This window comes from Toxotes jaculatrix, chromosome 14, assembly GCF_017976425.1.
Source record: "Toxotes jaculatrix isolate fToxJac2 chromosome 14, fToxJac2.pri, whole genome shotgun sequence".
In the NCBI taxonomy this organism is placed as follows: Eukaryota; Metazoa; Chordata; class Actinopteri; family Toxotidae; genus Toxotes; species Toxotes jaculatrix.
The window spans coordinates 20,201,052-20,219,062 of NC_054407.1; the positions used below are offsets into that span (position 1 = coordinate 20,201,052).

An 18,011-nucleotide genomic window follows, 5' to 3' on the forward strand; every position below is an offset into this window, starting at 1 on the left:
GTGACAAAGGAGTATCATAAAAGGAGATTATGAGTTGAGCTAGTCTTACTCCAGTATTTACATATAGTTGAACTAAGATACCACAGAAACATGTTCTGTCAAATCAACAATCCTGCATGTTAGCTTACTTTTAGGACCCCTGATAAAGATCAATAATCAGTTAGTATTATGTCAGTCTGTGCACCATGTTGCTCCACAAAGTACAATCAGAACTTCATTTAGTCTTGCTATAAAATGTTTAGTCATGCTCTATGACTCCAAGGAAGCCAGTGTCCCGGACAGTCGGTCAGTCCACCGCTTTTTCCTCCAGCACCGTCATCTGGTCAAAATTTTCCTGTGTCCAATTCTCTGGTTTATGACTAAATACTAATGACCTTCCCATCAGGCTCTTCTTGTATGTTTTTCTGCCAAATACCAAACGCTAGCTAATATGCTAAACTATGATGGTGAACATGGTAAACATTATACCTGCTAAGCATCAGCATGTTAACGCTGTTGTGAGAATGTTAACATGCTAACTACAGCATTAAGCTCAAAGTACTGCTGTGCCTGAGTACAGCCTCAGCAGTGCTTTGCAGGACTGCTTATGGCTCTGTGACCATAAGCATCATCAGTATCATTTTGCAGTATCTTCTTCATTTGAATGATGTCCTTGTAATCTGTACTTGATTTCAGCGCCCTGCATTTTCATGGAGTGCAATCATCTTGACTGTTTAATTAGACCAGCCACATTAGCTCAAACCTGAATCATTTTGTTGGGTTTGCATGAGTCAAGGTTTTTACAATAAGCTCAGCTTTTTTTTTTTTTTTTTTAGCCTCTTTTATGAAACACCACTCAAATGTGTTAGAATGTTGTTCATCGCTTTACTAGGAAAAAAAATCAACTGCAAGCTGCCGTCATCTTCTGTCCTTTGACACATGGGCGACCTCTAGGAAAAACACAACCTCTGAAACACGCCTCGAACACATATCACGATTCAGCACCAAGCAAATGTTGACATAAGGTTCCACACAGCCCCTGCCAGCCTTGTCAAGGAGCTGCATTGTGTCTTGAATAATAGAAACAGTCTCCGCACACACAATATATATATATATACACATTGATCTTAACCAGCTTAAGGTGGAAGTAATCCTCCAGCCTTCTCCCCAGATTGATTCTCCTCTGTTGATTCGCCCTCTTGTCACCGTTTGCTCATGCTTGGTATTTTGACTAGGTTAGCAATCATTGACAGGGCTGAATCTCATTCAAGGAGAGCAGATTGAATAGTAAAAGCGATGCAATACGTTGCTCTATCCGCTGCCATGACATCAGGTGACTGAAATATGAAATAGATATTCTCTGTGTGGCACAGAGACATTTCAATCAAAGCAGGAGTCCTAAAGTCAGAATCGTAATACAGTCTTGTTTATTCAAGCGTGTGTAGTGCAGTGTAGTGTCCTGCGCACAGCTGTATGGCACTTAGAGGTGCTGGCAGGAAAACAGTGTCCATAAAAATGGTAGATTTAGCGCACACTTGATCACTTTTAAAGTAACATGTTTTTGTTGTTTATCTTTTTAAAATTTCATGGTACAAGCAAAAGCATTCAGAGCAAATGGCGTGGTTTGCATTGCTGCTATGTCAGGTTCACTCATATTTATGTTGAGGCAAATGTGTTTCCGTTTATAAAATAACCACTCCAGGGTATTTTATTTATATCCTGCAGCAATTACTTCTCTCTGTCTCTGTCTAGAAAGCCTTAACAATATACTGATGTGTCTAGTTCAAAGGAGCAGCAAATCACTGACATCTTGGTATTTTTGGGTTTTAGTATACAGTAAAATATCGTTATAAATTTTGTCTAGAATCACAGCTTTTATTATAGAGTGAGATAGAGTATTAATATTCACATCACCCTGTCTTAAACATGGTGACAGATGAGGAAAATCTAGTGAGCCAGCAGCTTGCTCCAGGTGTCTACCCCTCACACCGCCACAGTCTGACTTTCTGGTTTAAGAAAGTAACCCACAGTATATTCTGGTGGTATTTCCCAGAAGTTACTTCTTATAAGTCAGGACCTTGCTTTGAATTGACATTATCAAAGGACTCAAAGTGAAATACGTCTGACAAGGCCTGATATCAAAGAGATTTCAGCTCCATTCCTTTTTGACCATGCTCTGTGAATGCCATTTAATTGACAACTTTTCAGGCAGGCATGAGCCAGCAGCTTTAAAGGTATAGAGCAGATTTTCCATTTTATTTCCCGTTCATCAGGTAAATACGGCCGATGAACAGGAAATACAAATTAATTCTGAAGCGGCATTTGTTGTTTATCAAATAAAAGCTGTGCATCCCATTACTTTTCAGTGAAATGGCCAGTATTATAAAAAAAACTGAATTATATTTTCAGAAAACCAAAAGCACTATTAGGTCATACTTACTTCCTTTAAAAGCAGCTATTCATATAAAACTTGCAGCCTTTTCAAATCAGTTGAATTTAGATTATTAAATTTACTGTATGTCTGCCTAAGATGGCTAAAACTCCTCTGCGAATAAAAATGTTAAACAGAGTTAAGGTGGGTTTTCTGTTTCACTGTACTCTCCCTATTTTATGTTTTATTCTTTCATCAACAGTTATTTCGCATCCATTGAAAGATTCTGGAGATTATACAGGCATTTATATTTTATGAACATTTCATAAATTTGACTTTTACAGAAAAAAATGTAAACCAATGTGATTTAAGAAGCTTAATATATCAGGTGGAGTAATAGTTACAAGCAAGCTCAAATTAATTTGCTCAAATATTCTCAATTATTTTTCCCATCAGTTCCATTGTAATTGTAAAAGCCTGTCCATGTGCCCAGTGTTGACAAGTCATTTCAAATTCCTCTCCCTGAAATGTTATGATATAGGATTTGGCATCACAGACTCATTTCACAGACAAAGACGAAATGAGAAGGCCTCGAAGCATTTCAAAACTTGATGGACACAAATTATGCAGTACTCCAAACTCCCTTTGTGTTCCTTAATTGGAATTATAATGGAGGTTTTCCTTTACGAGCAGAGGCATTTTCTTAAAGTGGGACTTTAAGAGTTATTCAAAATGGATATTAGCAAAAACACTCACCTTAATGCTTCCCTCCAGAGCTCCCTGTGTTTATTAATGGAGAAGGAATACATTAAGAGTATTTCCTCTCTCCTTGAAACCAAAAGCTTGCATCAGCTTTGGTTGAGTGACTCTGCTTTTACAGATGGATCTAACCCCTGCTACTAGAGAGACCCACTCCACAGCCTTTTTGTACCTCACTAGTTTTGGAAATGCCTTGTTGACATAAAGTCAGAGTTATGCACATAAAGGTAGAGCTTGTTTTCTGTTTGACATTATAGATATTGCTTTGTGTCATTTGTGTCTACTGGGTAGTGCAGAGGGGACAGAGATACCGCAACCCTGTCTCCAAGAAATCACCATTGCATTTTGGGGGAAATGTAACTGGTTCCAGGATTATGTTTGGTGAGAGAATATTTTGCAGTGACCAAAGTGCTGTGTTCTTGTGCCACACTGACATTGTAGGGAGGTAGTCAGGGTGGATGGTGGGTGCGCAGAGCCCAGGACTTTGACACCAAAGACTTGTCGAGTCCAGTGTGCTGTTTAGACAACAACAGCATTTTGGTGAAGCTTATAGTTTCAGTTAAATATCCATAAATTAACATGCCATGTCTCATGCTTCTAATAACTGTGGAACCAAGATCTAATGATTTTATGTTTTGTTTTGTTGACTTTAATTTGCTGCCTTGTGTGAAGCACTTTGTAACTTAGGTTTTGAGAAATGCTTTATAAAAACAATATTATTGTTACTGTTATTGTAAGACACAAGATTATTATTATGTGTAAATCTGTGATCTTGCCCTGGCCTTAACCAAGTGCTTTGATTGTCTAAATATAAACATAAAAAAAGTTTAATTATATTTTAGTTGCTAAGAGCGGATGTTATTGTTAGTGAATATTGTCTGTGAACATTTTGTAGATTAATTGACTACATTTCCTTATTATGGTCATTATAAATGTAATTTGACCAGAATAATGAGTCCTGCATTTTTGCTGTTGCAAATTGGTACACTGAACTAAAATGAAGCCTTTTTTGGTGTTGTTTTAAAAATCAGTTTTTTGTTTTTTAAATGTAAACTTGCACATTTGCTTTATTATGATTTTTATCAATATAGAAAAACTCTTTCCAGTCACACTGTCGTAGCTCTAATTCCTGGATTACTGAATGGATTTTATTCTACATAAGATGAAGAAGTGCAACATAAGACTTTCAAAACTGCTTCATGGTATTTTGGCCTTACTGGGAAGTGCAGACAGGGAAAATGAGATAACTTACACCACCATGAGTGGGATACAAAACCTAAACATTGTGAGTATGGTAAATGCTTAAGCTTACTGAGCCACTTGGATGCCTCCAACATGAAACATTTTCATCATGTGAATACAAATCCTCCTTAGACAAAGAGAGCAAAATGTGGAGTACCAGAGGCCCCCATCAGAATATTCATTTCTTTCCTTCCTAGATCTCCTACAAGGCGGTGAGCTCCTTTGACCCTGAGCTGGACCTCTCCAATCAGAGTGGGAAGGTAGTGAAGCTGGGCAACGAGACCACCCACATGTTCACAGGCCTCTACCCGGGCTCTACTTACTCCTTCACCCTACGTGCTAGCACAGCCAAGGGCTATGGCCCCCCTGTCATCACCCAGTTCACCACCAAGATTTCAGGTCAGCAGGGTCAACAGCATGGCCAGTTAGTGTGTGGATGATGTTGAATAAGTAGTGTAAGTGTGTGTGTAATAAGTAGTCGTTTTGTCCAGATGTGTAAATGGATTATAGTGTGTTTGTAACTCAACCAAAGTTGGATTCTGCTGGTTTTACTTCACTCATACTATTTTGTTCCAAAGGGTAAATCCTATCCATATGCTCTCCAAGACATGAAATGAACCAACAAAAATTTTGTGCATATACTGCCTCATCCTCTAAAATATGAGCTCAAATGCCTCATCCTTCATCACTGAACCAGCAAGCTGTTTTTGTAAATCTGTTCTGTTTGGTCTGGCTATTACATTAGATTTAGCAGCATTGCCTGATTTGTCGTAGGCAAACTGTGCTTTTAGTTTCCATAAATCACGCTGGTTGGACCTAATGAAAACTGGAATTGATTTCGATGATGACCATGAGGCAAGTTTCCAACTTTTCTTACTGTCTACAGTTTTTATTCCGATGTATGTGCATATTTTGAAGACTTTCTGTCAGCCAGATACTGTGAATACTGTTGTGACAGCAACTAACATTTCACTCCTCTCTTATTGCTGTATTTGATGATTAAATTATGTTGCTATAGAGCCAAAAGTGCTCAGCGTAAAAGTGAGAAAACTGGGTTTGCTCTTTTCTTTTTATTGCCAAGCTGAATGACTCATAAGGCAAAAAAAATGATAAAACTTCATGTTGACCAAAAATGAACTGCGTTAACTTTACTGTGCAGTGTTGTAAAACCCCTCTGTGTTTGGTTTTCTCCTTAGCGCCCTCCATGCCGGCATACGACCAGGAGACCTCTCTGAACCAAACTGACAGCACAGTCACTGTACTGCTGAAGCCTGCCCAGAGCAGAGGCGCACCAGTGAGGTAGGCTTTCACAATAAGAGCGTACATTGCACACATACACAGCACAGACTAAAAAGAACAAAACAGTATATTAAAACACCAGGAACCACCATCAGCAACAACAAATTATCAAAGAGCTTGTGTTTATCAATACCCCCATCGTGAAGGGAAGTTGCCAGGGAATTCAGTACCTTACTGTATGTATCTAATTTTCTGAGCTTTAGTTGTTTGTGGATTTTGATCCTGCAAAAAAAGAAGCATAGTCTTTGAAGATGAGAACAAAGCTCCGGTGCAGCCAAGGCTAGCTTCAGGCTCTCTTGCCTTTACAAGTCTTTCATGCACTAGGCTGCCCACCCGAAGCCACCACGGGCTTCTGGGGGAACCGAGGAATACTGCCTACTTGATGCTGTATTTATTAGTCATTATTAGGGAAGCAGTACAGCTGTTCTGTTTAAATGCCAAGTTGTTGGGCAAAAGTCATCATTTTGATTTACTCAAAGCCGCTCTGGGCTTCTAGCAGGAACTCTGCTGGTTTGATCATCTTTTTGTTGGTGAGTATTGGTTGTTGAGGTACACCACTATTTGGTTAATGCCGCATTAACAGTTTTTAAGTGAGCAGGATCCATTTTCTTGTGTGTAAAAAAAAAAAAAAAAAAGACTCTTCCCAATATAAATGACTGCTGACAACAAATTTGGGGAAATACGCTTATTTGCTTTCTTAACAAATATTAGATGAGAAGTTTGATGCCACACTCATATATTTTCATTGAACATGGAGTTACAGCCAGGAGATAATTAGCTTAGCTTAGCATAAAGGCTAGAAGGAGGAGGGAACAGCTAACCCAGCTCTGTCCAAACGTAAACAAAAATCCAGCAGCCAGCACTAATGAGCTATTATGTGTTAATGCGTTATGTGTAGGGTTGCTGGTGGGTGGATATAGCTTCATATTTAATGCACGGATGTGAGTTTGGTATTGATCTTCTTAGCTCTCTGCAAAACAGCAAATAAACGTATTTCTCCAAAATGTCCGGGGTGCCCAGTCAAAAACAGTTGGCAGTGGGAAGCCAGTGAGGGATCATGTCCATAAGAGCAGCTCTTGCAGCTCCCACTGGTAGGTTTGGACATTCACTGGCATGTGTGTATGTTACCCCCATAATAGAGTAGCTCCATGGTTGTAGGTAAAAAGAAGAACTGTGAACTTAATACATATCAGAGGAGACACGTGCCTTTCTTTGTCCTTTCTAGGCCAGCAGTGGGAGTCTGCAGTGCGTACTGAATTGGCCATTCCAATATTTAAAAAGCTCTATTTTATATGTTGTGCTATTACCAGTTTATGTTCTTAGCCTGTGACAGCTTATGCTTTCGGCCGCTGGGACCCTGAGAGAGTGGGTTAACTTCTTCATATGAGGAGTGATAAACACTTGTGCTTGCTGTAAAACTCAATTTTACACAATCAACTCATCTGAGTCCTTTAAAGATTACAGCCTGGAGATCTTTAGTCAGGCTTGTCAGCTCATGTTTACTATATGTGCGGCTGCCCAGATTAATGCTCCAGCGCCAAACGGAGAGGCCTGAGCAAGAAAGACAGAGTGATCGGTTTTTAATCTTCTCGCAGGTACAATTCAGAAGGCCTTACTCAGGCTGCCATTCTTTCAGTGGGCTAATTACGAACCCCTAATTATAATTAACAGAGTGTCGTGAATCGGAGCTTCCATTAATTAGCATGCTGGGCTCCTCTTTTGTTTATTGTTGGAAAGCACGCTCACCTCAGGAGCAGATGAAAGAGATTTGTCTTTGGAGATATAAACTTTTGTTTAAGACCCACTTCATTCTGTTTGACTAAGCTGAGACATAACTGTGTCCTGATGCTTTACAACATAACCCTTTCTTTAGATGGGGGACACACTGAGTGCTTGTTAAATAAAGAGAAAATAGTGTGTTTTGATACAGACATTAAGTTTTAAGGATTATATATGTTTAACGAGTCTCTCAAGTTAATCCATTAAAAAAATTCATTACCATTCATGAGTGAGGTTCGGTACATGACACAACTACGCTTCACAGCTAATTGAGGCATCCTTTGATCACAGCAGAGCCTCTCCATATCTAAACTTTGGAGGTTTTCAGGTACACATTTCTTCCCCCCCACCTCCTCACTTCTCTTAAGTCTCCCAGGACATAAAGGCCAGTGTACTGCCTTCATGTGTGTGCCCGATGTCTCGAAAAATATGAATTGCAAAAGAAAGGAGGTGGCGGAGGGCAGGAAACAGGAGAGATTATGAAGCAGGCCCAAGACGAGATATGGCAGGCTTTTGAAGGTGTTTTCCACCTCCACCTCAAGTGACACATGATGCCTTTGAAAATTTAAGGTGACTATAAAGTAGCACCTATTCAGAGGAGTTGAGTTAGGCGGTCTGTCGGGATCTGCTGTCTGGCCAATAACGGTAAATTTAGTCATCTGAATTTCCCAAGCAACAGCATCTCTAACCTCTTTTGGGTTAGAGTGTTGAGATGCATGACTAAGTGACATTCTTAGTTAGGGCACATATAAAGAGGTGTTTTCCAAAATGTTCAGGACCTGGAGTATGGGAAAGAGTCCATGAAGTCAAAAACTTTGAAACACAGCTGATCCAGTCTGTCTACTGAAGAGTTTGCATTTTGTCAGCCAAGAACTTAAATTTCACACCGTAGTTAGATTAAGGTCTGTGCTATCCTTCATGTTGCAAGAATAGCCATCACTATTCTGGAATGGTGGGTAGCTCATTTTGAAATTGAATACTATATGAAATAGGTTTTAAAGCCCTCATGAAATACAGATTTGACAAGGGAGAACACTGATCCACAGCACTACAGAGCAGAGCAGCATGAAGCTTGATTTGATAAGGCAATCTTGCACGCTGATTGGGTTTAGGAGGTAATAGAGCTCCAGACATTTGAGTTTCAAACAGCAGATGTTTTGCTGTAATACAGGAAGGGGAGAGCACTGCAAGATGACACGATAGTGAGGGCTCATAAAAAAAAAAAAAAAAAAAGCAAGCCATAACAGACGACAAATGTCCGTTTCACTTCAGCATCCTGCAGTCATGGTGAAGTCAAACCATATTTTTGATAGATCTGGGCAGACGTCGTCACCGCTGAGGGAGGCAGTCAATTTTTCGTATTTGTGTAATTGCTAATCAGTATAACATTTCCAACTTGGATTTGGCTTCTAATCTCTGGGGACGACACGCGTAGCCGGGAACAGTTTTTACCAGAGGGGACACTGTTCCTTTAAGAGGATTAGTGAACTGTCTATCAGTCATGTCGTGTTAAACTAATGTTTGCAATGGCCCCTCGTCAGGGCCAGAATACGCCTCCTCACTCCGTAGAATCAAAATAAATGTTTACATGCTTCTGCAGAAATAAATGATTTGAGATGCTTTCCTTATCACTCAAACCACTAAATCAGCCCTTCTTTCTTTTCCTGCCATAACCTTTGCCTTAAGCATGCTCACACACATGTACACAAACAGAAAAAGCTATAAAATACAGCAGTTTCCAGCCTTGTAAGTAGCATATTGAGGAAACTGAGTTCCAGTGTAGTTTCTACCCTGTAGCATCAGATTATCTGAACTCAACCATGGCCTGAAATCAGTTAAGTGATTTTCTACAGTTCTAAAATAAGCCCTAACTTTCTTTGATCACGGCATAGCAAACACTAATAGCTGTGCCGAAACGTGACACAAATCGATGCTTTTTACGATTTAATGGCAAATGTAATCTATGGCACCTTCTAATTTGTTTGCTTTATAGCTTTATGGACACCTGGGAAATATAGAGAGTGAGAAGATAGAAGCAAGGAGGAAGGATGCTGGGTCAGGAGAAGTGTGTTACTTACAACCGCTCTTAAATCAGACATATAGGCACATAGAACCAACCGATTAGCATTAGAGAGAGAGACAGTGATTGAAATGCTCCCCATACCCCTTCCCTCATCTGCTCAAACAGCCTGGAGTTCTCCCCTTATCAGCCCACATGAAAAATAAATCTGAGTTTCAGGTCACAATCCAGTCGATTCCGAGTCAATCCGCCATAATTGGTTGGCGTCACATGGCGGCAGAGCTGAAATCTATCGGGCAGCAAGGCTGGAGGAAGCCTAATTGGTGTCAGCTCAGGTTGCAGAACTACTGCAGGAATATAGGTCTGCCCTGCCGGCCCCTCTGGCAGACCACTTTTAACAGCTTATGCCATTCTTCCTTTACAGCATCTCCCTTCATTCCTCTTTCTCCCCTTGTCTTTCCATCTTCTGCTCAGGTAGTGAAGTTAAGGATTTCAGCAGTTTTGAAATTAAGCACAGTTATGCAGCTTTCACAGAGGCGTGTGGTGAGCTGTGGGGTTCCTCTCCTGAGGTGTCCTTTTAATCTGTACGTTCAAGAAGGTTCGTTTGGCTGTTCCTGACACTAGAAGCTAAAATTTAGCCGAACCTCTTCATTATTTTCCAAATAGCATCACTGATTGGCAAGAGCACTGCTGATAGAACGAGTTTTACCGGACATATTTATGGAAACGTACAGAAAATCACAGCGGTGGAAAGTAAGTACCTTCACTCTGAATACTGAACTTAAGTAAAATTTACTAAACTTACTTTTTTATGCTCCTCAAGACCTCTACTTCTGCATTTCAGAAAGAAAATGATGTACTTTCTCCGTCACTGTATATATATTTAACAGCTAGTAAAAAGATTTTACATACAAAATACATGATCAGTTTATAAAATATGATGGATTTTTATAGATAAAACTACCACACCACAGTATTAAGAAACAGTTTAAATTAGTTTCACCTTGACCAACTACAACATTAAAGTACTGCTTACATAATAATGGATCAATAATAATGAACCAGTAAAATATTAATATAACACAGGCAGAGGCCATTCTGCGTGGGTATTTTTAATACTGTTTTTGTTGCTAATACTTTTGTGCATTTCGAATTTACTTGTAAGGGAGTATTTTTGCACTGTGCTATCGCTGTTTTTGCTTTAGTAAGTGCTCTGAATACCTCTTCCATCACTGGATAATCATCATCAATATGAATGCCAGTATCTTACAATTCTCTGGTTTGTATCAGATCAAATGAACCACCAGCTGTAAAGGGTTTTTGTTCTTGCTATCAAGCCATTGTTGTTCATCTGTTGTTTGTTGTTTTTTCGTTGCTCATTCATGTCATATTAAATCAAGAATATGACTAAATGACTCTGGTCTGTCAAAATGACTCATTCTGTAAATTGTGAACTCAGCATGAGGTGACAAGGTGTCAGCTGCTCAAAGGCACATTAACATGACAGCAGTAATTAGAGGAAAAAAAAAAGAAATCGCTGCATTTTCAAATCGCCATCATTAAAATCATGAGTCAGTTTTACATTTTATAAGCGAGTGGAAAGAAGTGAAAATGGTATATTTTTTTCAAACACCAAGGAAAAGGGCTTTTTTAATATTTCATAAGCGTACGGCAACGTACTGCTGAAAAATACTTTAAGTGGAACTAGTTAAGTCGGTATTATTGTCTCTATTACTTACAAATATGAACAAAACATTTTTATTAAATTGCGGATTTATTGTGAGCAAGGTTTTGGTTTCTTGCTGCAGTGAATATTCTGTAGAAGTGCACCAGTGGTTTAGATTTCCACATTACAAGAGTTCTTACCCTTGGAGCCTCATAGCCTTTGGCACTTGGTATTTTGCCTGAGGAAAGAAAACCTGTCCCATTCATACCATGTCTATCATTAAGTCATGGCACAGCCACATCATCATATCATAAGGAGCCACCTGGGGGGAGCCAGCTTTTGTTTTTATTTTTCTATCTGCAGATTGATTTGGAATATAAAGTACCAGTATGGACAAGATATGAATGAGTGTACATTTCTACAGCAAAATGAAAACATGATCATTGTTCGTCATACAGTATTTTATTGTGGGCGTAATTCATGCTAGATATAACAGATTTTTCAACCCTAGAATAAAAATATATTTGTCAGTCTTTCCTAGGTTATATCCTGTAACAATAGTTATTGTTTATCCATCAAATCCAATGAGTGCTGTACTATGATTGACAGCACTTATCATTTTTAATACTGTACTACCATAGGCAACATCAGATCTACAGTGTTTTGGCTGAGGCCTCCATAGAGTCTCACCAGTTCTGCTGCTCCGCAGTTGCTTAAGTGGCTCCCATGTACCGTTTGCACCTGCCCTTTGACCTCTGCTCTCAGTAGGGAACAGTAATTAAAGGCTGATTTCTCCTGCTGACTCTCCGCAGGATTAAATATTTCATCGCCTCCCAACCCAGCACTAAACAGGAGAGCTCTGAGGAATTGGGACACACCCACTAGGAGCAAATGGGGATTTTCTAATGACACTGCAAGCACCTTATGATAAACTATAGGGTTAAAGAGCATATGCTGTACACACAAGGGGACACTTAATCATCCAGTACCAACCGCTTGGAACAATTGATCATCTCTAGGGCTGTTTGTACTGCCACTACACTGCTTAAGAGTACAGCCAATACAGTGCAGATTTTTCAGACAAATAATTTTTCTACTTGTTGTTCTAATAATGTGGTTGAAGAGAAAATGTTCAGGGTCACCCAAGCTCTACATCCTGCCCAACCTTGCCCTCTGTCATTTTTAGATGGTACATTTATATGAATAATCAGATAGATATGAATGCTTCACAATGACTGAAAGGGTTGTTTGGAAAATAAAGATTTATAAATTGGGAAACTATTTCAAGAACGCAAACTCATGAAGAGGGCAATGTACATGGGCATTATTAATTTATTTTCTTGTTTGGAAATGCCTTATGTTGTGGTCCCATCTTTTGCAGCTAATTTCCTGGAAACTTTGCTCATAGTTTCCTAGAAATTAGTTGGTATTCAGCTGTAAATTACAAGGATTTTTTCAAGAGAGGCCTGTGCAATATGCTACTAATTATCAGCTAAATGGAGAACATGTTAGTTGCTACGTGTTCTATTATTAGTTAAGTATCCACTCATTATGTTGAGGTTTTTAAGATAAAGCTAGGAAACTATGCAGTATTCTCTAATAATGTCACCACAGTAACAAATAAACATTCTTACAAAAATGATTGCACTTGCATGTGTGCGCTCATATACATGTATGATACAACTATCATACATGTATATGAGGACACGTCTAAAACATTGCTCCGTAGCACTACTGATGGTCAAAACCACTGCAGGGTAAGTTTTAAATAAAGATTCACTTCAACTATGTGCTAAGTTATTTATTTCTTTCTTTATTAATTTTTTATGTGTAAACATATCATCCAATTATGGAAAAGAAAGTAGTGCTAAAATCAGAAACCAGGTTTCCAAAACTAGAGCACCAGAGCATGTCACATCATAGTGTTCATTCATACATTTATTCATACATTCATTCACTGAGCAGTGCAACTTTGCTCCATCTTCTGTGATAATAACTTATTGTTTGCATGACTCTTTTGGAAATGGAACACTAGTCCCCAATCATGGCTGGTTATTCTCCGTGGCAGCTGTAAACAGACTCTTTGTCACTCAGCGACTCAATAGATTTAACAGGTGGATGCGAGATGCATACTAACATGAATGTCTATAAGACAGTCAGTCTCCCCCTCCAGCTAAGTGGCCGGCTCGGAGACAATGTCATCTCTGTCAGAGGCACAGAGGGCTGCAGTTTTGATCTAGCTAAACACAAGGCTTGGATGGAGAGGAAATGGAAAGAGCCGTTAACCTTTTCAGTTGTTGAATAATGAAAAAGCAAATAACGTCAGGCCCTGTCCTGTGTCACTGCTCATTTCTCTCACACTGTATTTCTGACTCTATCCTGTTCACTTACATTTAAACTGAAGTGAATTTCTAATTCATTAATTTAAGAAATCTTGGTTGTTTATGACCACAGTTGTTGGGTTGGACATTAATTTTTGCCAATTTTTTTTTAAGTTTTCTACTAAGTGTTTTAAAGCATTTCTTACTAACCCAGTTCATCATTTTATACAGTTCCTTACCAGCAAAGTCATGTGATATTATTGGAAAAGGTTTCACTTAACTGCTTGACCTCATGTATAATGCAGCTTAAGCTAATCAATTCTAGCTTCAAGCCTGCAGCTTGTTTTCTAACTATACACCAAAAGAAATCAGAGGTTTCAAAATATCTCATGTATATGAGAGGACATACGCATGATCATGTACTATATCGTGGTACTTAGATTTTCAAACTTTCAACAATTTCTATCTCACATCTAAATAAAGCAGACTGTTGAGCCTTGGTTTACTCTGAGATTTGGAGAAGCCATTTTTACACTTGGTAATGCTAACTGGCAAAACAGAAAACTGCCAGCATTGGCAGCAGCGTGCTACAAGTGTCTGTTTGGCCCACTGGAGTCTGTTAACTCTGTTTGTGTCCTGTGTTTGCAGCGCGTACCAGGTGGTGGTGGAGGAAGAACGTCCACGCAGAGCACGAGGCACAGCAGAAATCCTGCGCTGCTACCCAGTTCCCATTCACTTCCAGAACGCCACGCTCCTAAACTCCCAGTACTACTTCACTGCTCAGTTTCCCGCCGCCGGCATTCACTCACCCCAGCCCTTCACTGTGGGGGACAACAAGACCTACAACGGGTATTGGAACGCCCCTCTGCTTCCCCAGAAGAGCTACAGCATCTATTACCAGGCTGTCAGCACAGCCAACGGGGTGGGTGTTTCTCAAGTTTTTATTTTATTCATAGAATTTTAGTTTAGTAGCTTCGTCGTGGCTCCAAATGAGAAATATTTGAAAATCTGGCCAGTCTGTGTTCACTTTACAACAAGTGGTGGAAAGCAAACAAGTACATTTATCAAATGTTGTACTTTGTAGGCAAATATTGTGCTTCTGCCTCTGCCCTTTACAGTTTACACCAAACAGTGTTAAATATCATGTTGGGTTTAATGAGAGTGAAAGAGTGACTGACAGATTTATTGACAAAGTGACTGAAAGGGACCGAAGTGACAGTGCACAACTCCCTGACTCCGACACAGTAGCTGAGCACACAGGCAGACTCATGCGCCCACCAGCACAATTGCATGTGGCCTCTAATAGATGTGTCAGTGCTCTGGTGGGGTGCAGCAGCGCAGTCTGCACTCTTAATAGGCTACAGCAGGGTCAAGCTCGGAATGCAGAGCTCTATGCAGTGACATGCTCTTTCCCTCCATTACCGCGACCCTGTTCTCCTGCCTTTTCCAATGGAGCTTTATGCCAAATGCCAGACAAGCCTTTGATCAACGGCATTTAAGAGAGGCAGTCGTCCCAGCGGAAGTTCAGTGTGGGAGGCAGGCAACAACAACAGGGTTACCGATCGCACAGGTCACAGCCTCTGTCATCAAGTGGCACTTGGCGGGGGCCCTCCCCCCGACAGAGCCGCAGCAGACAGCTCAGTGGCGACTTCAAGAGCCCCACTGATTGTGGTCCTGAATGAGAATCACCGTAAACAATCTCCTTGAGAAACACCAGCACGTCTTTAAGGAGGCAATAGAAATAACGTGTGGCAGGGCCGAATGCAATTAGCGAGTTGGCTCTCGAGAGTAGAACATTGGCGGGCTGAAACTTTGCGGGGCGAATCGGTGAGCGGTACGAATTGTTTGATAATAGTCTTCCTTGAGCAAACAAAACGAAGGAGTCACTCGTTGACACAGCCTAAAACTCTATCTCTGTGAAAAACATTGCTCACATTATTTTTACATTCACTGTTTTGATTTACAGTGGCCAAATGCACTCTTCATTTCATTAAGGCATCACTGTCAAAGGACGGAGCTGCAAGCTTTAATTAATGTCTAATGACATTGGAGTGATTTGTTTGGTCCTCTTTAACAAAATTAGCACTTAGAGAAGGTGAGCGCCATCCATACCTAGGTTTTTTTTTATCCCTTTATTCAACTGAAAATCTAATATGACTTCTTGTAATTCTGCCTTTAACAAAAGGACCATCTGACAGCTTAAAAGCTGCAGTAATGGGAATGCACATGCACCCAGGATCACATGAATGTTGATGGTTTTTTTCTCCTCCTTTCTTCTCTGCATTATGCCTCTCATGGTCTCTAAATACTGTCTCTCCCATGTGTGCTCATTGCTCATTGGACATCTTGCCTGGGTCAAACCCAGGGACACAGCACTCATGTCTTTTGTGTTGTATTACTCATTGCCTCCCTGTTCCTGTCTGTGTCCTCTTTTCCTGCCCACTAGACCATTGTTGACAAGAAACTTCTCTGACAACAGGAAGAGAAGTGTTTTTGTTTTGTGTTTTTTTTTTTTTTTTATGTTGTTGAAGGCTGTTGTCAGAGCTGAAACTCCATTACATATTCAGAAAGGCTCCCTGACGTGTCATTTTAGAGCCCTGCATGCTGGGTTGGTGTCGCTTGTCACAGGGCTCTGGTTTCTCCACAGTGGCTGACCACCTTGAGCTGCAGGCTGCCGACAGATCGCTGTTGGCTGACAAATCAGCGGCTCAGCACCACTAATCTGTGCTATGGGCCCTCTCGCCTAACTGCGTTTTGTGTCACAGTCATTGAGCTCAACAGATGATAGGGGACAGCGTGGAACTGGTCGAGCTGTTTTGTTGCAACCATGGGTTCTTAGATAGGTGTAGTTGCTGCCGAAAATGTGTTTTTACGTGTGTCCCACGTTCTGTGCATGTGTGTTATAATAATCTCTGATCCTCTTCCTTTTCTTTGTTTCTCTTCTCCTTTCCTCCTTTAATTTATCTGTTTGCACAGGAGACCAAAATCGACTGTGTTCGAGTCGCCACCAAAGGTAGGACTACGTCAGATGGTGTGGATGAGGTTGTTTGCCACATGTAGTTCCTAACATCACGTCTGACTTCTGAGAACTAACAAAATTAACTTGTTTTTGAATGAGAGTCACTGAAATCGATATATACTGACGATCACATCTTAGTCTCACTCTTCATTAAATAACACAGTAGAAACAGGTTTGTATCCATCGTAGTTGTCTTAAAAGGCTAAAATGTGTGATATGGTCTTCACATGCATTTGGTCAATAGATTGATTGGGAACATGTGTTTTTCCATTACTGGAAGGCAGCTTGCGCGCCCACTGAGGTCTGTAGTTACTTAGCTATGCTGCCTGTACGTCCTGCTCCACACATTGGGGTGATGAAGTCTAAGCACCATTGATCCGGGAGCAGAATTGATAAGGCCAGAGGGAGGACTAGTCACACTCTGTTCTGAGACATGGGAGGTCCTGTCACATGCCCCAGCAATCTCATATGTGGTGGAGTTTGAGGTGCAGCTCCCACTATGGATTTCTTGTGGGGTTCCAGATATCTCCATCTACATGGCTCAATACGCTGAAGTCAAATAGCACATACTAGAAGTAGAAGGATCATAGGAGCAATTTATCACCTGAAGGGACACGTTTCTATGCACTGCACTAGGCTCACAGACGTATAACCTTGAGTGCGACTTGATGAAACAAATTGTGAACTGCTTTCTAATACTTGTAACTGGTGTCTTTCTCTGCCTCTGTGTTGCATGATGATGGGAACTGTTGGTATGGCTGTTTTCAGCTTCAGTGTGGCCTCTCTCTCTCTCTCTCTCTCTCTCTCTCTCTCTCTCTCTCTCTCTCAACTGCATGCCATCCTGGATCCACTGACTATACTCAGCCGCCATACTCGTGACTCAGCTCACAACACCCTACATCCGCATCGCCCCAGCGGCTGGTGACAACCAACTAACAGGTCAGACCCGTAGCTTTCTGCACATTCTCTGACCATCTCAGTTATTCTGTCCACAACCTGGTTTTACCCACTGCGTGTTTAATGTGGCAGCCATACTGACGACTTTCTCGACAGGAGAACAAACAAGTGGGACACTGCATGTGTGTGGTTTTGTTTATTGTCTTGCTATTTGCATAGAATCAGTGAGATTATATCAAAGACTCGCAGACATTGTCTCTACCTTCATCTTCCCAGCATTACTGGACATGAAAGACCTGTTTGAGGTGCGATTGTCATTTGATGTGTCAATGTTGGAGATTTCTGACAGAAGTTAATCCCATTTCATGAATATTTCTCATTATTTCTGGGAGATTAAGTGTTAGTTGGTGTTGGTTGCTGCAGTTGTGACAACTGTAAACACACAGAAGGACGCTGAAGTGCTCACCGTGAGGATCTGGACAATTTTCAAGAGTGTAGCATCTACCTAATAAAATTCTGCTCAGTTTCTACTTGTTGTGCGTGAAAAGTTCTCTTAGGTTGGAATGGAAGAATATTGGCCTGTGGTAGCAAACATACAGGTCTCGCCACTCAAATGGAGATTTGTCTCTGACAGCATTTCTGTAAGATTAGCCCATAAC

At 40.5% G+C, this 18,011-nt stretch overlaps 1 protein-coding gene across 3 annotated transcripts in view; it reads left to right on the forward strand.

Annotated features, from left to right (window-relative positions):
* The window catches only part of LOC121193182 (receptor-type tyrosine-protein phosphatase mu-like), a 141,044-nt gene that overhangs the window by 75,320 nt on the left and 47,713 nt on the right, over positions 1–18,011 (forward strand). For all 3 annotated transcript variants that reach the window (XM_041055377.1, XM_041055378.1, XM_041055379.1), the window contains exons 10-14: positions 4,549–4,750; positions 5,548–5,650; positions 14,085–14,358; positions 16,413–16,449; positions 17,320–17,394. In XM_041055377.1, coding sequence (XP_040911311.1) covers positions 4,549–4,750; positions 5,548–5,650; positions 14,085–14,358; positions 16,413–16,449; positions 17,320–17,394 — 691 coding nt within the window. The remainder of the gene's footprint in view (positions 1–4,548; positions 4,751–5,547; positions 5,651–14,084; positions 14,359–16,412; positions 16,450–17,319; positions 17,395–18,011) is intronic.